Here is a 22951-nt window from a genome sequence, read left to right as displayed (position 1 = left end):
TAGACATTCATTTCTCACAATACTGGATGCTGAAAAATCTAAGATCAAAGTCCCAACAGATTCACTTCCTGGTGAGGGTTCTTTTCCTAGCTTGCAGATGACTGCCTTCTTGCTATATCCTCATATGGGGGATGGTGGAGATGGAGAGAGAGAGAGATCATGGAGGCCCCACTTATATGACCTCATCTGTGTCTAATTACCACCCAAAAGACCCAATCTCCAAATACCATCACACTGAGAGTTAGGGCTTCAACAATGAATTTGAGGACAATACACATTCAGTCTGTTACAAATAGTTACCATTTTTAGTGTTTAGGATATGCCAGCTACTGTTTTTAGTACTTTACATGAATTAACTAATTCAATCCTTACCTCAATTCAGGAAGTATATAATTATCCCCGTTTTATAAATAAGGAAATGAGTTACTAACTATGTATAGTTGTACAGCTAGTAAGTAGCAGATCTGGAATTCTACCCCAACCTGGAACCAGACAGGATTCTTCACCACAGCTCTGAATTGCCATTAATAAGTATCCTTCATAGATGTTTCATTCTCTTAAAATTTGTACTCTTTAAGGTCAAAGACAAAGTCTCCTTGTTCTTTGCTTCACCTCATGACATAGTCTTGTGCCTGGAACAGGAAGTTGGTCTGTAAACATCTGTTTATTGGTGTGATCTATTGTCAGTGGTCAGTGAAGTTCTAATAGTTTTTCTGGGAATTTTGGCTTGGTTGGTTTGATTTGGTGGTTTTGTTTTGAAACTTTCAAAAGTTTGTGAGATGATTAACGTGGCTGTCAATAATTCAAATATGTAGCTTTCATTGCCTAAAAGAATGATGTTCAGTGGTGGTTGAATATACTAATTTACTTGAGACTAAATCTCAAATTTTGTTCTGTGCTTTAAAGTAAGCATTTTAAGTTTGTGTGTTTATTTTCTTAAGTAATTTTTTTCTTTTCTTTTTTTTTGAGACAGAGTTTTGCTCTTGTCATCCAGGCTGGAGTGCAATGAGGTGATCTTGGCTCACTGCAACTTCTTTCTCCCGGGTTCATGTGATTCTCCTGCCTCAACCTCCCAAGTAGCTGAAATTACAGGCGCCCACCACCATGGACAGCTAATTTTTGTATTTTTGGTAGAGACCGGGTTTCACTATGTTGGCCAGGCTGGTTTCAAACTCCTGACCTCGGGTGATCTACCACCGCGGCCTCCCAAAGTGCTGGCACTACAGGTGTGAGCCACTACGCCCAACTGTCTTAAGTAATTTTGTTATTATTTGGGTATTTGATATGTCAGATACAATGAATAAAAGCAATCTATACTTCACCTTCTTTGCAGTATCAAATCCTGAAACTATATTTAATTTTTTGCAGTTCCTCCTTGATTTATTTGAGGGAAGTAAAGACTTCATGGAGTAAATTGTGAAGATTGGTTATGTTGAAGTTACCTTTAATAGGTACCCTATGCATACAATATTAAGCTGTTGGATGAGATTTTTTTTTCCTAGTAAAGATAAAATAGCCAAAAAGCTGAAGTCTAATATTCCTGAAATTTGTTTATTTTGTTTCTTTTATCTGTTGTTTCTAATCACATACTGCTTGATAAGGTTGGTACTCAGAACTAGGTATTTTGAGTGCTCTAATGGTTTATACATATGCCTGTATATTAGTTGGTAATCTTTGTGAAACAAAGCTATTTCTGGCTGATATAATAAAAAAATATTTGGAAGAGTACTGGATAACTTGCAGAATCAAGGGGAAAATGGGATCATTTGTCAGTCTTAAGAAGAATAAGAATTGTAACAACTGTCACATTTTAGAGTCACCAGCCAGGAGTATCTCAGTTGTTGAATGGCTCAATTCTGTTTTCAAGCAATGATCTCCTCAGGATTTATGTTCTTGGGAGGGGGTCAGATTTGCTCCAAGCTTAAGTCAGGTGTATCTATTCTTTCATTGCAGTGATTTGCAGGCCACCAAAGGCATATTAAATGGTAGAAGAATGTTTTTAAAGGAAAAGTTGGGGCACCACTTCCAAACAAGGGGAAACAGGCAAAAATAACAGATTCCTATGTTCATCCTAGGTTCATCAAAGCAGAGTGGATTTAAATGACAGCTTTAACTTGGACTATAAGTGATTTGGATATTACCTGGATTCATTCACCAAGTTATTCCTTTAGATGGATTATCTTAGCAGTTTAATGCATCAAAAAGTGTTTTGTGTTCAACTGTGAAAACTTGATTTTTTTCTGATTACATTTAAAACTAATATTTATTTGTTTTCAAACATCATATGTAGTTATAATCCAGTTTTAACAATCATCAGCATTTTGCCAATCTTGTATCTGTTGATTGCATTTAAAGTGTTATATTTTTATAATTGACTCTGTAAAAACTCACAAGACTTACAATGTCTGAGAACTTGCTTTAAGAACATAAATCCAAGTATCAAATGGTCGTAAGTCTCATACCAAAAAACAGAACAGAAGATAGCCCTGTGAAACAGTAATGCATTACTTACCTGGAAGTAAAAATTTTTTTTCCTGTTAGTAAGGCTTTTTACTGGCTTAGGCCTGATGAATCAATTCCTTAAAAACTCACTTTTCAGATGATCTCTACCAAATTTGTTCTGGTCCTTGGAGTCTTTGCAGGTGAATCAGATGTTTTATTTGACTCTAAAACCTGGATACCAGTATGCCTATGCGTTGTTTGATAGCTGGATACATTCTCATTTCTTTTGCAGTTGAAAGATGCATGAGTGTAATGCAGTCCGGGACACAGATGATCAAACTGAAACGTGGAAGCAAAGGGCTTGTTCGCCTCTTTTACCTGGATGAGCACCGGACACGTCTCCGATGGCGACCCTCTAGGAAGAGTGAGAAGGCGAAAAGTAAACAGATCTTTGAATTCTCTACTTGGCTTGACATAGTGACACATAGCTTATACTGAGTGGGCTCTTAAAGTTTCAGATCTGTGGAACTTTTGTAAGTTTGGAGTTTGTTGATTTTGGATGTTGAGAGGCAGAATAGTGACCATCTTTGGGGAATTTAAATCCATAAAAGTTTTCTTGTCCATGAATACTGTAAATGGTAATATTTCCCCTGTGTTGGAGACATGATTTTTTGTTGTTGTTGGAATATATGGTTTTACAGCCTGAGAGCTTTTATGTTCCTACAAATGGTGAGGGACATCATAAAACTAATAAGCTTTAAAGTGTATTGCCATATTTTGAGCACTATTAAGTAATTAATGAATTAACAACACCATTTCAATTTATCAAGTAAGGTAGTTTTGATGTGACTCCTACTTAAAGCTTTTTTTTCCCACACCATGTTAGTCAGCTTTCCCTAGAGAAACACAATCAATAGGATAGATGGATGGATGGATGGATAGGTAGGTAGGTAGGTAGGTAGGTAGGTAGATAGATAGATAGATAGATAGATAGATAGATAGATGTATTAGAGAGGACTTAGAAGAATTAGCTCATGTGATTTTGGAGGCCAAGAAGTCACATGATAGGCCATCTGCAAGCTGGAGAACCAGGAAAGCTGGTGGTATAGCTCAGTTTGAGTCCAAAGGCCTGAGAAGCAGAGGAGATGACGGTATAATTCCAAGTCCAAGGTTGAACGCCTGAGATACGGTGACCACTGATGCAAGTCCCAGAGTGCAGAGGCGGCAGGACCTTGGGCTGAGCATAGGCTAATTTCTCTGTGAGTCATGTGGGAAATGAGTTGATATCAGAAAAAAATTGTGACCCTGCCATTAAGGCAGAAGTGAGGGGTAGATGGTGTATATAAACAATCAGTAGGATATACAACACTTCTGATTCCTACTGAAAAATAAACAAGCACACAAATCAAAAATAATTTGTTAGTCTGAAATTATCCTTCTTGCCCTGTGCTTCTTTGATCCAAACTTTCGTATTTGCTCAGCTACGCAAATAATGCTAATTTCTGTGACTCCAGCCACTCCGTAGTCTATCCATTGTCTACCTTTCCAGTTTTATCTCACATAAGTCTCCTTCTCAAGCTTTCCAGTCCAGCATAAGTGGCCTGGTTAGCATCCCTGGAGTGTGCCTTATGTTTCTATATCTTTTTCCTCCTCTCCTCTGGTGTCACCTTGCTCCTCTCCACTTCTCCAAGCTCTGCTCTGCCTTTGCCGCTTTAGCCCTATAGCATTTTCTCTAGGAATGCCAATTGCATTTAGCTCGGCTATTTAGGTGTCAGAAGTTTTTTTCCTTTCAGTTTTCTAATGATCTTCTTATGGATGTTGCAAAACACCAAAATGAGCTCTAGGTCTTTGCATATTTTCTCTAAATATGTAAACTATAAATTTGACATAGTCATTGCCACCTTTTCTACCAGTCTTTTTGCCCTAATTGGCATATCTAGTTTTTTACTACAGATTTCAACACATCCTGAATTCCTGCCTTAGGAGAACGTTGTCAAGACAGCTCAGGCAGTGTAAGTGCTATCTAGAGAATGTTTCTAGTGGGAAACAACAGGGCCAGGCTTTCACATTTAACTTGAAACCACAACTTGCAGGCAATTAATTTTTTCATACTTATTTTTATTTTTTTTTGGAGATGGAGTCTCGCTCTGTTTCCCAGGCTGGAGTGCTGTGGTGCAATCTCAGCTCACTGCAGCCTGCACCTCCCAAGTTCAAGCAATTCTCCTGCCCAAGCCTCTGGAGTAGCTGGGACTAAGGCACATGCCACCCAGGCTAGCCTTGAACTCCTGAGCTCAGTCCATCCACCTGCCTCGGCCTCCCAAAGTGCTGGGATTACAGGCGTGAGCCACCACACTTGGCCTCATACTTATTTTTTATATTTAAAATGATTTTGCTTTTCTTGTTTCTTAGTACATGTAAATAAGTATCTTTGCCTGCTGTATAACTGTGTGTATATCATTTTCTTCACAGTACTTATTGATTCCATTTATAAAGTGACTGAGGGTCGACAGTCTGAAATATTCCACAGACAAGCTGAGGGGAACTTTGACCCCAGCTGCTGCTTCACCATCTACCATGGCAACCACATGGAATCCCTGGACCTCATCACCTCCAACCCCGAGGAGGCCCGCACCTGGATCACAGGCCTCAAGTACCTGATGGCTGGCATCAGTGATGAAGACTCCCTTGCCAAAAGGCAGAGGACCCATGACCAATATCCTTTCTAGAACTTTCTTTTGAGCTCTCTCTCTCTCTTGCTCGCTGTGTATATATATGGGTGTGTGTGTGAAGTAAGGATTAGACTGTTTTAATTTTTCCCATAATTTCCCTTTCTCTTTCTTTACCCCTCACACCCTTCTCTCCCCTCCTGACTCTCATTCCAAATTAATAAATGCATGAAATGTAGGGAAACTTAAACTTGTATGAACTCAGGAGCAAAATTCTTTGAAGAGACTCAATCTATCTCCACAATCAGAGGTCTCCAAATATAGCCTCAAGTTTCCTAAGAGAGAGGAAGTGCCCATTAAGTATCATTGCCTTTTTAAAATCATAGGAATATTCATTAACTGGGAAAACACTGATTTGGATTAGAGAAAATTCTACTTTGTTATGAAGTCAGTTTAATTTAACAAATACTCTGTGAGTTGCAGTTAGGTACTGGGCACTGAGCTTTTTCCTGCTTTTTTTCTTTCTTTTTTTGAGTTGGAGTTTCGCTCTTGTTGTCCAGGCTAGAGTGCAATGGCACAATCACTGCAACCTCCGCCTCCCAGGTTCAAGCAATTCTCCTGCCTCAGCCTCCCTAGTAGCTGGGATTACAGGTATGTGCCACCATGCCTGGCTAATTTTGTATTTTTAGTAGACACAGAATTTCTCCATGTTGGTCAGGCTGGTCTTGAACTCCTGACCTCAGGTGATCTGCCTGCCCTGATCTCCCAAAGTGTTGAGATTACAGGTGTGAGCCACTGTGCCCGGCCTGCTTTTTCTCCTCCTAACTTACAGTTTGGAGACTGAACTGATTGATACCAAAAGGGAAGTTATTTTTTTACTTACTAATACTTACCCTCTCTTAATTGCTTGAGAAACTGAAATCTAAGTCTCATTCTTGATTAAACCTTGCTTGTGATCCTGCAGTGCTGACAAGATAAATGATTAATGGGGTTGGTCTGCAGGCATCTTTCCTGCTGGGATTGACTGGGCATATAGCAAGGCCTTTCTGGGCTCAATTTCCTGATCTTTAAAGTGAGGGTATTAGGCTAGTTGACTGCTTTTGTTCCCTTCTTCACATTCTGAATGGCCTTAAAATACAGGTGTCTCTATCCATGCAGAGAATAGAGCTACTCCCTTGCCATCATTGGTATGTGTGCCCTAATTTTTTCCCAGGGGTTGGTGATATATTTGTGCTGCTCTAGCTATAATCCCTTACCCAGGGTATTGTTGGAGCAGAATGGAAATAATTCAGCTCATGAAAGGATCTTGACAGTGTGAAAAGTCTGAGTTGATGAGCCATGATGTTTTCATCAATATTCACAGCATGCAAATAAAGGCAACTGGGATTTAGAAATGAAAAAAACACAAGCAGGATTTAGCTTTCTGTGCTTAAGTCTGTTGGTTTGATTTCTAACTCTAACATTTGGTAAAAAACAACGAACCAAAAATACTGAATGTTTTCAGGTACAGATGTCAGAAACCATACTAACAGTGCCTTCCACAATAAAGAAAATTCAGTTTCTCATAAACAAGAGATCTGAGATGGGGCAGTTCCAGGGTCAGCTAATTCACTGGTTCAGTGATGTCATCAGGGACCCAGGTCCTGCCATTCTCAGCATGTTGGCTTGGTCTTGCAGCTGACTGCCCTTTCGTCAGAGCTGCTGCAGCTTCAGACAGTAGCTCTAAGCACAGCCCTTCATAGAGTTAGCAGAGTTTCTTCTCACAATTTTTTTTTAAAGGGAACAGAAAAAAATTACCAGAAACCCCCCAAAAGACAACTTCTCATCTTTGCCCAAAATTACTATTGCTGGCTCATTCCTAAACCAGTCTCTTGCAGGAGAAATTAATTGACATGATTAAACTTTGATCTCAGAACCCTTTTTTTCCCCCCGCTCTTAGAAATTGAAGACTTGGGCTAGGTGCAGGGGCTCTTTGCTGTAATCACAGCACTTTAGGAGGCTGAGGTGGAAGGATCACTTGAGGCCAGGAGTTTGAGACCAGTCTGGGCAACATAGTGAGACCCCATCTTTACAAAAAAATTAAAAACATTAGCCAGTGTGGTGGCACATGCCTGTAGTGCCAGCTACTCAGGAGGCTGAGATGGGAAGATTGCCTGAGCTCAGGAGCTGGAGGCAATGGTGAGCTATGGTTACACCACTGTACTCAAGCTTGGAGAGCAGAGCAAGATCCCGTCTCTTAAAAAGAAGAAAACTAACAAAAAACCCCTGAAGATTCTGAAAAGCTTTTGTTTATGTGGGATCTATTTATTGGTACTTGTCATATTAGAGATTAAATGTGAGACATAAAAATGTGTTTATAATAATAATGAACTCTGTTACATGTTAACATTTTTATAAAAAGTATTTTTCAAAACAAAACAAGTTAGAAGAGTAGTATTGCTTTACCGTTTAACAAATCTCTTTAATGTCTGACAATGGAACATATGACTTCTCTTATCTGCTTCTGTGTTCAGTCTGTTGTGATGTGTGGTTTTGATTGAAATACACGAAGAAAATCTAGCCTCACACAGACATGTAGTTGGAAAAGGACGAACTTCATGTTTATGGAGACCCCCAGGACTACACTCTGAGGGCAGTTGTATTAAACCAAGATTTACCTCCTCCTGTCCAGTTCCCACTCATCATTAAAGCACATGGCTTTTGGGTGCCTGAACAAAATCAAGGTTGTTGTAGCAAGGAAGAAGAAAGAGCAGTGGCCATAGGGGAAGCAACCAAATCTGGAAGCTTCTAGCCTCACGCAGTTAACTAGGAGAAGTTCACAGCACTCTAGAGCCTTAAGTCACTTATAGAAGTCTCTCTCATAATCCTTGAAAGAGACGAGTTAGAGATGGGCATAAACTGTCTTTTTGCTTTGTTGGTCAAAAGTTTTTTGAAACTGTTTGTCCATGTTTACTGGCACTTGAAAGTTTTCATGTTCTATGGGATTCATTTCCTGAAAATATGCTGTTCAGAAAGCAGGTGTACTGTGGCACTACACAGAGAAACAATTTTATATATAGAAGCAGTTAATTTTTTGTGTCAGTGAAGGAAAAAAAGGGAAATATAATAAATTAATGAATAGTAAAGAGGAAGCTGAAATAAAAAATGAGAAAGGTTATGTTGAGTCAGGGAATCACTTTAATACAGATTTGTCAGAATTTAATAGTGTTTTAGATAACATCCTAATAATGGGATTACATCCTTAATTTTACAAATATTTAATTCTACATTAATGAAGAGAACAGATTTGAGATGTTCGTAATTAGATTTCACTTAGGACTGAAAATTTTAACTGTGAAGGAATAATGAGAATAATGAATCTTAAATGGCTGCATGAGAAAATCCATCCAGTCTAGGGTGTAACTTACTTCTGCAGTATGGCCATGTTGAATGATGGCTATGATGCAGTGCTCATACTTACTAGAAGAAATCCAGTGTCATTAAGGGATCAGACCTGGTGCTGCACTGCCTAGGGTAAAGCCCCCACTCTCCCTATACTGTGTAAATTTGGATAAATTACTTATGTTCTTTTGCCTTCAAGTCTTTTATCTGAAACATGGTAATGATGATAATGATGGTATCTACAATATAGAGCTGTGTGAAGATCAAGTGAGTATATTTACATAGTCTTTAGAACACTGCCTAGCACCTAATAAGCACTTTACAAGTAATAGGAACTGTTGTCATTGCTAAAAAGAGGTAGAGTGGCAAATCTTTAGCTTTCCTATTCGGGTAAATGAATGCCTGAATTCTCAGCAGATCTGTATGCAAAGATGATAGTGATGGATCAGCAATTTTCTCCATCAGACCATTCTCCTTCATATTTTCCCCTCCTTATCTCATGACCCTATGAGGGAAATTATTACCTCCAGAAGGCTTTAGGCAGCCTGTTATGCATGTTGTAAATTCAGACTTTATTCTTTCCCCACAAACTGCTGGGCAAATCTGGCCCGCTCCTGATTTTTGTGTGAACTCCTGAGCTAAGAATACGTTTTAAATGGTTAAAAAAATCAAAAGAAAAACATTTTATGACCTGTGAAAATTATTTGAAATTAAAATCTCAGGGTTCATAAATAAAGCTTTATTGGAACACAACCATGTTCATTAATTTATGTCTGTATGGCTACTTTCTCATGACAGTGACTGAGTGGAATAGTTGCAGCTGAGAGAAAATGTCCTGCAAAACTTAAAATATTCACTATCAGGCCCTTTACAGAAAAGTCTGCCCTCCCCTGTAGTAGACAGGATCATTCAATGCTTTACATGCTCCTACAGTCTCTTCACAGAAAATCCTAGACCATTACTTTGCAATCAGTCTCACTCAGATTCCTCTGTGGAATGACTGATTTCTCTTTTTAAACTTATTATATGTGTGGCTATAAATTATTAATTCAGGGCTTTATTGGGCACTCATACCTTAATTATAAAGAACATGTTTAAGATATCAGGACATTTTTACCTGGAGTTTTATACCATGTGAACCATTACTGGAAAGAATAGCTTTTTCATTTATGAAATCTTAGGGTTGGAAGGGATTTCAAGGTTAAAAGTTGTGCTCCTTGACATTGTAGGTGAAGAAACGGAGGCTTCAAGAGGTGTTGTGAGTAAACCACGGTCACAGGGCGAAGTAAGCAGTAGAATTAGGACTAGCGTATATTTCTTGGTTTGATTCCACCTCTGTTTCTACTTTACCAGTCCCCTAAACCAATAGTCAAGGCCAGTTTCCATGTTGGTGCTAAAGGCTTTGCAAACACAGGCTTATCCTAAAGGTTTGTATCTGCAGAATACAGTCATGCTTAGGGTTTGGCTGTCCCTGCCTCTTCTCTGGAGAAGACTTTGAGAGGCTTTGATAAAGAATTATAGAATAAAATGATAAAAATATTACTGCCATTGGACTCCTTTCGTCACTTCCTTGAACTCCAGCCATATACTTTGTGGAACACAGAGTAGTGTCCACAGTCGAAAGCCCCAAGTGGGTGCTGCATGCCTTGAAAACACAAAAAAATGAGACTCAGGCACTTATTAGTCAATTGTGCCAAATGTTTCACCCTTTTGGTTCTTCAGTTAATTTTCCCCTAGATCTGGAACTCCCTTTAACTTTTAGGGATCATATAAAATGAAGTCCTAACAAGTCTATGGGGAAAAATTGAACTAGAAAGAGCTGAGCTACTTATTTTAAAATGTTTTAAAGGGAAAAAATGTGAAATAAGATATTTACAAAATATGAAATAAGGAAATATGAAAATCTCCTCTATTTAATTTTAGAAGGAATAATACTTTACCCGTCTGGGTGCTTTTATTTTCTGAAGTATAATCTACAGTTATAATCTGAATTGCATAGAAAATGGAAATATGCTATGCCCTCTCCTCTGATACACATTCATTCTTCCATTGTTTGGTTTTAAAACTATAGCTTTCTCTTACTTTGATTCTCTGGTTTCTTCTATCATCTTATTCTTTTACTCTCCGTCACCATTCAAACTTTGAAGTTTAATTCAGTTTTCTAAATTTGCACACAATACCTGCTTTTTTAACCTACCCCTCAACAACTATGAATCATCCATTTAAAAAAATCCTTTGCTAAAAGTTAACTGGGAATTTTCAATTCCTGTATTTAGTACCATTTCATCTGCTTTATCACTATGTAAAGCAACCTAAGGCTTCTCTCATTGAGGATCCTTTAAAATTTCGGTTCACATGGTGTAAATCTTCTGTATCTAAACTCAGACTCTTATTCCCAGTCACCCCATCTCAGCCCTGAGCTTTGAGGCCACCTCCTAGCACATTATACTCGTATTTCACATTACCTGCCTGTGATTTAGAAATTTGGGCTGATTAGGTGAGAACCATTAAAGCTAGTAATAGGAAGAGAAGCATAGTGTAGAGACAGACCTTATGTGTGGAAGAGCATGCTAGATCAGGTACAAAAGGCCTGGGTTGAGACCTGGTTCTCATACTAATTCTTACCATATTTCTCCCTCTCCTCTCATTTTATAGCTTTATCTGAACAATAAAGAGATTGAACTAGATGGCCTAATTTGCTAAATGTTGGAGTGGGACTGAGAAAAGAGAATTGAAAAGAAAAAGATACTAGGTAAAAGGGCATAGGAGAAGATAAGCCCTATATTTATGATATTTGGGGTTTCATCATACAGAGATTCTTAAACAGAAAGCGGTGAAGAGCTGTAATACAGGGCCGCTCCTGCTACATGCCATCTATATGCTTCATAAATGAAGAACTCTAACCTTATGAATGGGAACTAGTAGGGACACAAGGTTTGTGTTATGAACATGGCAGCATAACTAAGAAAAGCTGGTCAGGAAATGAGAAACAAAAAAGGATAATGTTTAAAGTCATATAGAAATATTTATGTTTATGGAGTTTGCTATTGGAGGTGTGAGTTAAGGTGTTATTGTCTTGCTAGACTGGAATTAGAACAAGTAATGTAGTGTTTCTCTCCTACAGTTGATCAAATATAGTGTTTTATAATAATAGGTTTGATATTTAATTTGGATAAGATTGAGTAAGAATGTTTGAATTAAAGGTGCTCAAAATAATTTGTTTTATCTCTCATTTCTCAGTGGAGGGAACCCCGGCCTTTATTTTTTGGGATGGATTTTTGGTCTTGTCGCCTGTGCTGGAGTGCAGTGGTGCAATCTTGGGTCACTGCAACATCTCCCTCCCGAGTTCAAGGATTCTCCGGCCTCAAGCTCTCGAGTAGCTGAGATTACAGGTGCCTGCTACCATGCCCGGCTAATTTTTATATTTTTAGTAGAGGTGGGGTTTCACCATGTTGGCCAGGCTGCTCTCAAACTCCTGTCTTCAGGTGATCACCTCCCTCAGCTTCCCAAAGTGCTGGGATTACAGGTGTGAGCCGCCACGCCTGGCCGGGAACCCCCTTTATATGTTCTCCTTCCATTCCTGGTTTGTTGTTGTCATCATTGTTGTTGTCATCACTATTAGTAGCTCATCGGAACCTATGGATTGCAGCGCCTCCTCCAAAGAATTTCTTCTCAAGTTCTGTTACTGACACGTCCTTGTGAGTATTCTGTGAGGGCAGTTTTTAATTTTGGTGAGAACACAGGTTTTTTTTTTAATTTGTATATATTTTATTGCGTTGTAGGTTTTGGGGTATATGTGAAGAACATGCAGCATTGTTGCATAGGTACATACATGGCAATGTGATTTGCTGTCTTCCCCCACTGTCCCTCCCCTAGTTCCTCCCCCACAGACCTCAGTTTGTGATGCTCCCCTCCCTGTGTCCATGAGAACACAGGTATTTCCTTTGACCTTTCTGCACATGGGTGAAACAGACCTTTGAGGAAGCTGATAAGAATGGTGATGGCTTGTTGAATATTGAAGAGATACATCAGCTGATGCATAAACTGAATGTTAATCTGCCCCGAAGAAAAGTCAGACAAATGTTTCAGGTCAGTTTTCACAATTTCATTGGCCTTATATAAAATACACAGAGGTTATTGATACGCTTAGGTATGTTAAAAGGCTATTTTGCTTTGTTGGAAGCTAATATATATGCTCTGTACTAATTTTCTTCGATGAAGAAATGATTTTGTTTTATCAAGTAAAAAGACTTTATAAACTTAACACGTGTCCAAAATTTCACTTCCTGAAATGCTTTTCTGTTATTGTTGCTGTTTTCCTGACACTTAAATAATGGAGGAAACTTGATTGAGTCTTTTGACAGAACAATAATACCTCATTTCCCTACCTCATGGGGCTGTTGTGAGGATCAGAATAAAGACTAGGTAACATGACCAAAAAATAGCACTTGTCTAAAACCTCAAGAGCTCTCTAGTTCGTCTCTGAGGAGTTCAAGATTTAGTATCCATGAGGATTAGGAGGGCAATTCACTCCTACCATTTAGGGAGCTCTCTAGAATTTCATTCCACTCCTTGTTGTTGTTAGATGAAATGCTCTTTCCCTGTTGATAAGTCATTGAGAAAAATCCTTGGGCCCAGACTTATTCTGTGGCATCCAGCTAGGACTGCATTTAGTCCTCATCTGAGGTGCAGAAGTGAGCTCTTGTTTAAGTCAGAGCAAAGACAATGTTAGGCTATTAGAAATTACTGGAGTATTAATTTATAAAAGGTTGTTATTTGAAGATAAGTCGTGTGTATAATCTATGTTTTGGAGTGATTTTCTATTCTAAAGGAGCAGGTAGGTGATACTTTGTACATGTAAAAATAAGCCTAGGAGGGCACTATGATGTTTAATGTTTTGTGCTTGTTCTTTAAGATGGTAAGAACAGAGACCACATGGGGTATATGTTGCAACAACAAATGGAAGACAGAGGCTGGCTCTGTTCTGTGACCTTTTAGGGTGGCCCTGTTCTTGGTTGGAGATGGTTTGCATTGTGGGAAGCTGAGTCCCATTGCACTGGAAAACAGCATGAGAGAATGGGAAGAGGAGGAAGGAGTGAGATTTGCTATATAGGAAACCTGAGAGATGGAGTGAAGGACTTTGGAGGGAAAATGAATTATGTTTAAACATATGGGAAGGTTTGACGTGTTTCTGGTATTCCTTGTCATCCCACTTTTGCCTGCTATGAGCTCCACCTCCTGTCTGTTCATTTGCCTGGGAGCCGATCACAGCATTGAAGAGGCAACCTTAAAGAGGAGGGCAAAGTCTATACCTATGCAAATCATGTTTCATGGGTAATTTTGTGAAGTCAAATTTGGAAGTATTTGTTCATAATTGACCCAAGGTTAGCAAAAGTTTAAAAAGATTTTAATGACCACTAAGACTTTCAAACCTTTGTTTAAAACCATGTAACAGTTGAGTATCCTTCACAAAATCTATGCATTTCAAAATGCCATTCATTCCCTTTCTGTTTTTGTTTAGTTACAATTGTGTTCACTTAGAATGAAGAAGATCACATAAATGGGTCAGTTGCTCATTGTTTATCCCCAGTAGTTTTATGGTTTTATGAATCATTCAGCCAACCAGTAAGTAAGGCATATGATGAAAGCTTTGTGCTCAATAATTACTAGAAACAGATAATTTTAACAAGAAATCAATCCAGATGGATTGTTCAGACTTTTCTATGGAGGGAAAGCAGGGAGTTACCAATGATGCCCATGGATTTAATAGCATCAGCCCTACCCATGGCTAATTAAGAGAGATTCTCTCATAGGTAAAAATTATATTTGATTGGATTATAGTTCAGAAACCAATGAAAGACTGGTATTTTTCTCATGTGTTAAATATATCTTCTTTCTTTTGTTCTTGATTAGTCTTGTTCAAGCTTTCTCATTTTTATTGGTTTTCTAGAAATCAGGCTTTGGTTTTCCTTCTCACCTGTATGTTATAGCTGTTGGTTTTCTATTTTATTACTTTTTGCTTTTGTTTATAATTTATTTCCTTCGCTTAATTTTTTTCACATTTTGAGTTGAATTATTAGCTTTTTAAAAAAATCTTTGCTCTCATAAAATTAAGACTGCAAGTTTCATTCTAATGTTATTTTATAAGTTTTAATGTGTAGTGTATTTTTCACTTCTATATATTTCATTTCCTGTTTAGAATTGTATTGTTTCTAGTTTTTTTTTTCTTTTTAGCTTTCTTTGTTGATTTATAAATTTACAGTGGTCAGAACAGTTGGTTTGTATTGTTATACCTGAGCGAGTTAGAAGGAAAGCGCCACACCCTGAGTTCCAATGGAGAGTCCTTTATTGTCAGCAACTGAGAGTCAGCTCACGATCACAATCTCTCAGCCCTGAAGAAGGGGTTTGATTCCTTTTTATATCTTGCTTAAGAGAGGGGAGGGGGAGACTAGCTGAAGCAGAATTTATAGAAGCAGAACAAGCAAGTTAGATAAGGAGGCTGGTAACTAGGAGACAGGAGGTTCCCATGATTGTTGATTACTAAGGAGAGTATACACAAGCGGTTCCCATGATTGCAATAACCAAGAGGGCTATTTGGTACTTGCCATACAATCAATCAAGGGGGTATTAACAATAGCAAGTGGGCTTGCCAAGCAGCATATGGTTACAATGGTTATATGCCTCTGTAGTTCTAAGCACAGCATGACCCAGCACAGTAGCATGACCCAGGTATGCACTCAAGGGAGAAATGGTGGGAGGGGTGAGGTGGAGGTTAAGATGGAATCTGTCTGGCTCTCAGCAAGATGGAGTCTGTCAGGCTAACACAGAGTAGGTTAGCACAGTATGAGGCTAATTCTTTATAATTTGTTGAAACTTTCTTTCTGACCAAATATGTGGTCACTTTTTATAATGTTCCATGTGTGCTCACCACTTGGGATTTGTGTACTAGCCCTTTTCTGGTAAATATTATTTCCCAGTACTCAATTTCCTATTTCTAACCTTCAAATTACTTTATTTTTCTATGCCCTTTTCAGGAAGCTGACACAGATGAGAATCAAGGAACTTTGACATTTGAAGAGTTCTGTGTTTTTTACAAAATGATGTCTTTGAGACGAGATCTTTATTTGTTGCTTTTGAGCTACAGTGACAAGAAAGATCACCTAACTGTGGAAGAACTGGCTCAGTTTTTGAAGGTGGAGCAAAAGGTATCATTTGACTGTTAAAATGAAAGTTTGCTTAAAAGTACTCATGAAAGATACAAGGCTTTCTTTTGGTGTTAAATATAGGCATGCTTTAAATTTCGCAAAGGGAGTAAATATCACAGGTTCACAAAAATCTTATCCATGAGTCATTTAAAACAATTTTTAGCAGCTTTTAAGAGAGGAAGTGGTAACTTGAACACTGGGTTATATAATTCTTAACCTTAAATGCATTGAGTACAGATATGTACATTTTTCCACACAGAAATTAATGTTAATATTTTAATACAATGGTAATGCTTTCTTTATACTAATACTATGATGTATTAATAATATTAGTTTAAATTTATACTTTATATTAGTATAAATTAGTCAAATTTATTTTAAATATAAATTTATATACTAATAAAATAGCTAGATATTTAACTATGACATAATTCTTAAGTACTATTATGGTAGGCCATTGATAATTCTGATAAACTGGCATTTGATCATGTGAAAAGGCTAAGTGAATTAGGTCCTGATTAGCAAAGAGAGCCTCTATGGGGTGAGTTAGGGTCAGCAAAGCAAGTCTTCTCAGTCTGCTTTCTAAATATCTCCTCAAAGTCTGTTTTTCACTAAAGTGGAGGAACAAATGAATGTTTCATTCAAATTTTTTAACCTTTTATATTAGACTTCTTGAGGGGAGGCTTTTGTTTTGTGCAGTTGATGAGGTTTACTTTTAATTTCCTTAATGGACTAATTGTCTTAATATAAAGAGATGCTTAACTCCTTTGTTCATTTTAAGTCAATGGCATTTAGCTCTGTTGAAATCATTTAAAAAAAATCATCAAATATTTGGACTCTATAGTACAATAACCAGTGGAAATAATTCTACGTTACTCACACAAATAATCAGCCAGCTTGTGCTTGAACACTTTTAAATTTTTTAATAAAAGCTTTATTGAGATATTATTCACATACCATAAAACTCACCCTTTTAAAATATACATTTCAGTGGTTTTTAGTATATCAAAAGAATTTCGCAACTATTGGCTGGGCATGATGGCTCATGCCTGTAATGCCAGCAGTTTGGGAGGCTGAGGTGGGCAGATCATCTGAGGTCAGGAGTTTGGACCAGCCTGGTCAACATGGTGAAACCCTGTATCTACTAAAAATACAAAAGTTACGTGGGTGTGGTGGCAAACCCCTGTAATCCCAGCTACTTGGGAGGCTGAGACAGGGAGAATTGCTTGATCCCAGGAGGCAGAGGTTGTAGCGAGCTGAAATGGCACCACTGCACTCCCGCCTGGGCAACAGAGCAAGACTCCATCTGAAAAAAAATAAAAAGAGTTGTGCAACTATAACCACTATCTAACTTCAGAACATTTTCAGCACCCTAAGAAGAAACCCCATACCTGTTAGCAATTATTCCCCATTTCTTTCTCTCCCACAGGCTGTGGCAACAACTAATATTTCTATCTATATTGATTTGTCTATTCTGGACATTTCATGTAAAGGGAATCGCATCATATGTGACCTTTGTGATTGGCTTCCTTCATTTGACATAATGTTTTCAAGATTCATTCATGTTGTGGCATTATCAGTACTTCATTTCTTCTTATTGCCAAATAACATACCATTGTATGAATATATCACATTTTGTTTATGTATTCATCAGTTGATGGAAATTTGGGTCATTTGCTTTTTTGAGGCCATTATGAATAATGCTGCTGTGAACATTCATGTACAAGTTTTTGTGTGGACATAACGTTGTCAAGTCTCTTGAATATATATCTAAGTGGAAAAGCTGGGTCACATGTTTGATCCCTTCTTTCAATCTGGATCTGGATATTGCAAAGACTTTATGTGAACCAGGATAAACTTTTACCACAGAGCCCCAGTGAATAAAACATTGGATTAATATCTGAATATCAGAGAGGGATAAATTTCCACTAGCTCTTAAGAAGTATAACTGATTGAGGATGTTCTGGATGACTTTGACAATTGTGTTTTCTTCCTTCAAGGTGAGATGCAATGAAGGAGAGTGAAGTGTGGGTGGGTACTTGGATTAGTAAAATTTCAAATTAATTCATTTCCTTGTATGAATAAATATTTCCTAGGCATTGTGCCAAGTTTTGATAATGGACAAAACCTACCCTCAGAAAGCTCAAAATAAAGAGCTTTTTTTTTTTTTTGGTACTTTATGATTTTGAGCGTCTATGATGAAAGAGAATGCTAAGAAATAAACAACATGCTTTTTAAAGTTTGCTGGATTTTTCCTTTTTGAGGTAGAATACAATTTATTATAATTATTGTGCTGTATTTTTTTTCTGGAAAATTTCCTTCTTTAGAAGAAGTACCTTTGTGAAGATACTAAAAATTTTAATTAGTAATACATTGTTAATATACATGAAATCACGCTCACTTGGTTTTAGTACTAATTTGAATTAAATTGAATATTTGAAGTGAAAGAGTTAATTCTTTTAACTTTCTTTAATTTTCTCCTACATAAACTGGAAAATTATGGTACACTTGGTGTAGTCTAAAACCTATTTGACATTCATAATTCGAGCTAGTAAATGCTGCTTTTAGATTTATAAATGGCAAAAAAAGTCTCACTGATTCAAAATCTGCTCTTATTTATATTAACAAACATTTTTATAGCATTTAAATGCAATATTTGAATTTTTTAAATGTGAGATTAATTTGGTGATCAGAGTCTTTAACATTTTGCTTTAGCAAGAATGAAAAAAAGTAGAAAGTATTTGGTAAACCAAATTGATATATGTTTTTTTCTGAATGATTTACTTATTATTGAGCCATAGGATAAAATATTTTCATGGCTTTTGAAACATGTCTCCATAATGATATATAAGAGATTTGTTTCAGTTTATAATTAAGAAAGCAGTGAGCAAATTATTAGTTATTAAATGGATCACTTTTAGTGCTAATATGGTAGCTATAGAATAAGTTAATGTTTGTTTGGTTAATATTTTTGGATAGCAGGGATGAATATTTTTCCACGTTTGTTTTTTACATGTAGTTTTTGGACTTTGAAGTGCTTTTTAAAATACAGAAAAATCTGTATGCATTCTGTCCTGTTTTTCTGTTGTTTATTGCCTCTGTGTGTGTGTGTGTGTGTGAGAGAGAGAGAGAGAGAGAGAGAGAGAGAGAGAAAGAGACAGGCAGACAGGCAAACACAGAAACAGAGACTAACAGGCAGACAGACTGGTTTTCCCCCAGTAATTCCAGGTGGATATTTATTCTGTTTAAATACCATTAAAGAACCAACCACTAGCACCACACTAAGTTCTTATTTGAGAGGTGGCAATACGCAAGTAGGAACCAGTTTCAATGCCTTTCTTGATGTCTCTTTCAAAGTCCCAAAATTAAATGCATTAAACATGTTTTCTGATAATGTTTCTCTCATCCTCTTCATCAGTAATATTAATCACCTCTTTTAAACAGATTAACATTTCATTTGGCAAGGAATTTTTCAAAATTACTAGATTGTGTGGTAGAATGACAGTGAACAGGACTGGAAACACGCCTTGCTTACCTTGTGATCTGATTGCATTAACTTTTCATCCTTGACTTTGCGAATTATAAATGCTTTTGGTAGTAACATTGCCCTTGGAAGAGTAGTGTGAGAATTAAATAAGTTGTGGATGTAAGTTCCTAGTGCATTGCCTGGTTTATTAGCTGGACAGATCTGGCCATTTCCAAGGAGCAATGTGAGATTCCTAGTGGGCAAGTAGGAATCTGCACATGTACTTGGCTGTAAAATTCCACGGGTGTGGAGAAGTATGTTTTCCGTACTCGTCACTAAGGTCATAGCAGAGGTACCTATACTAAAGACCGATTAACAAGAGAAAAACATACAAATGTGTCTAATAGGTTTTTAATAACACAGAGGAGCCTTTATAAGGTACTGAAGACCCAGAGAGTCAGGCAAACCTGTGTATTTCTTATGCTAGGTTTGATGAGGAGTGGACAGTCATGGAGAAATATGTTTACAGGACAAGGGGATGATCTAATGACAGTAAATAGGGAATTTAGCAAGGCATGCTTGTTCAGATTCTTCTTGGCATCTCTGTGTCTTTGGTTCCTTGCTTCTGGGTATTGGGAAGGTGTCCATGGTCTCGAGAATGAGGGTCACATGGCCTGCTTCAGGGGAAGCTCAGAAAATTCTTCCTAGGTTTTATGGGTGGAAGGGCTGGGATAAGGCCAGAGATACCTTTCCTTTTCTGCAGTTCTCACGAATGCCAGGGTGCTATATTTTAGGGTACCATGTACTAAACACCAACAGTTCTGTACATCATTAGAATTTTCTTCCAAATTACTTTTCCTTTACTCTCCTGCCCCAAGTCTGTCATGGTGTGATATAATAAAATATATATTTGGTCTTTGTTCCAGTTCCTGACACAGAGCTTCTGAAACGCTTAGAATTTCCTGAGAAGTATTTATTATTATTTATAATGAGCCCGTTTTTACCATATCTGAGTTTATGCTAGTGAGGTAACTATAGGTGGGCCCCTGGATAGTTTCAGGTAGGGGCAGGTAGCCAGCAAAACCAACTATGTGATTAGATAAAACTTGCTAATACCTACTTAATGTTTTATTTTACCTTATTACCATAATCACATACATTTTAGAAATAATAGATTCACTTTTTATGAAATTTGTTGTTGCATTCTTAAGGATTAAACCAGATAGTATTATTAGCAAAATGTTTTTATCAAAATTAGTTACTTTAAGTACTTTGATAGTTTGGCAGAGGCAGAGATTCTTTATTAACAATGTTAGCTGTAGGACAGGTCGAAAGAGGAAATAGGATAATAGAAATATATGTATTCATTTAGAGGATATGTCCTTTCTATATCTTTACTCCTCTGTGTCCCTCTTTTACATAACTACTTCTCCATCCTTACTTGCAGAGCTTTCATAGTGTACTGGAAAGACCATTAGACCAGGAATCCAAAACACCTGCATTCCACACTCTGCAAGCTTTAGTGGTTGAAGAATCAATCATGATTGTTTCTGAGCCTTGATTTCCCGATCCATGCAAAGGGAGCTGATATCTGCCTTTCCTATCTCACAGTGTCAAATTGAACATCATAATAACGAACTGGAAAGTCCTTTGCCCAAGATATTCAGAACTGTGGCAATATGAGGAATTAAAGTTAAAAAGTATAAACTACTGTCTTTAAATTCATTCAGGCTAGTGGAATTACCCCAGTTCATTTGAATAGCAATACTGGATGTCACTTGCTAAGGGGCATGTGTTTCTTTTCTCTTTTTAGTTTTGTTGACATTCTGGCACTAAGTTTTAGTTAGGGAAAATGGAAGCCAGAATTCTGTGACATTTGTTCCTGGCAGACGATTAACTGTATCTAGTTTAATTTTCTAAATTAGCTTGAAGCTACTTACACATGTATGACTCAAAAGAAATTTATAAAAGTATATTAAAAAGTGATCATACATCAAGAGGGAAAAATCACAAAGGAACATTTTAATGTACTGAAACTTTGTTTATATGTGGTCCACTTTATTAAGCACCACAAAATTAAAGGACAGAGTAGGAAAATATCTGTAACATACAAAAGAGAGAAATAGTGAATTTCCCTAATATGGCAAATACTTACCTAGATCATTGAGAAAAAAAAAAAAGATGGAAAAATGAGTAAAACAGTTGAAACCTATAAAAAATACAAAGTCAATAAACCTATGAAAATGTTCACCCTTTATTAGTAATTCAAAAATGTGAAATAAAACCAAGTTTTTTGTTTTTTAGAGACAGGATCTCTGTCACCCAGGCTGGAGTGCAGTGGGTATAATCATGGATCATGTAACCTCCTGAGCTCAAGCAATCTTCCTGCTTTAGCCTCCTGAGTAGTTGGGACTATGGGTGTGTGTCATCACACCCAGCTAATTTTTAANATGGTGGTACCAGCCTAATTAGGTGGTACAGGCTGGTACCACCATGTCTGGCTAATTGTTTTTATTCTTTGGTAGAGACAGGGTCTCACCATACTATCTAGGCTAAGAGACTATTTTTTCCCTATCATATTAGTAAAGATTAAAAAATATGCCACCAAATGTGGTGTCTATCTCTTCTATTTCTGGTGAAGTTATAGAACGATCAGTCTTTTACTGGAATAGTTTTACAATCTATAACATTTAATATAATTTATGAAACTTTGGTCAAACCATTTTACTTTAATAATTTATCCTAAGAAAATAGCTGTGTATTTAAAAATCATTATAAAGTTGTGCATTTCAACATTCTTTAAAATAGTGTAAAATTTATTTTATTAGATGGGACACAATCTAACTGTGTAGAAAGTCATTAGTCAAGAGTTTTGTGGGGTTTTGAGTTTCAAAACTGGATTTTCACAATGGCACCAATTTAAGGCAATTTGTTGATGCATGTGACAGTAATTCATTAGCTTCTGATAACATAAGATTGGTGTAGACACCAGAATATTCAACTTTTATAGGTTTACTCAGTTGTGAAATGAAATATCACTGCTGGCCACATATGCTATGGAAGATTTTATGAAATCAAATATTGGCCTGTGGTTCAGATTTTTATTTCACTGAAGCTCCCAGAAAATTGAATTTATGCCTTTGACAGGTGCAATTGCTGTTCGATTAGGACTTTCATCCTTAAAACATGGCTGTGGCAAGGGAATTCTCACTATCTTTTATATCCCCGAGGAAGTACCAGTACAGTCAGAAGTCATCTGGCTGAGATTTCTCTTCTTTCTTTTTTTCCATCCACAGGTAAAGGATCACAGATACCCACTAAACTTTGGTTCCAAAGTATTTACTAGGGTTGATTGAGAGTTTTTGTTTTGTTTTGTTTCGCTTTGTTTCATTCCCCACCCACCCCAATCCCGTATTTGCCAAACAATCACCTACATCTCCTCTAGAGTTCCTATCCATTTCTTGGCATTGGAGCTGAGTGTTTTTTGTGTTCAATCCTTTTTAATGTTTTGGTTCTGGAGTGACAATTCGATTTCATTTCCCCACCCCTTGGCAACCTTTCTTAGCAAGCCTCTGTGCTCTTTATATTTTTTTGTTTCTTATGGATTGGAAGAGGAAGGAAGAGAAGGCAGGAATATCAAAGCACCTTTATATAGTTGGAAAATCCTCCTAGCCAGGCCTAGTGGCTTATTCCTGTAATCCCAGCTACAGGGGCAGGCAGGAGGATCACTTGAGGCCCAGAGTTCAAGATCAATCTGGACAATATAACGAGACCTTTTCTTCACCAAAAAA

The 22951-nt window shown here is 37.3% G+C and overlaps 1 protein-coding gene across 9 annotated transcripts in view; it reads left to right on the top strand.

Annotated features, from left to right (window-relative positions):
* The window catches only part of PLCH1 (phospholipase C eta 1), a 246046-nt gene that overhangs the window by 147102 nt on the left and 75993 nt on the right, over positions 1-22951 (top strand). For all 9 annotated transcript variants that reach the window (XM_037736464.1, XM_017522917.2, XM_037736468.1 and 6 more), the window contains 4 exons: positions 2735-2881; positions 4912-5155; positions 12449-12578; positions 15524-15694. In XM_037736464.1, coding sequence (XP_037592392.1) covers positions 2735-2881; positions 4912-5155; positions 12449-12578; positions 15524-15694 — 692 coding nt within the window. The remainder of the gene's footprint in view (positions 1-2734; positions 2882-4911; positions 5156-12448; positions 12579-15523; positions 15695-22951) is intronic.

The sequence above is a fragment of the Cebus imitator genome, unplaced genomic scaffold (genome assembly GCF_001604975.1).
Source record: "Cebus imitator isolate Cc_AM_T3 unplaced genomic scaffold, Cebus_imitator-1.0 Scaffold25, whole genome shotgun sequence".
NCBI lineage: Eukaryota > Metazoa > Chordata > Mammalia > Primates > Cebidae > Cebus > Cebus imitator.
Note: the sequence above shows the minus strand (reverse complement) of the source record. Positions and strands in the feature narration are given on the sequence as shown.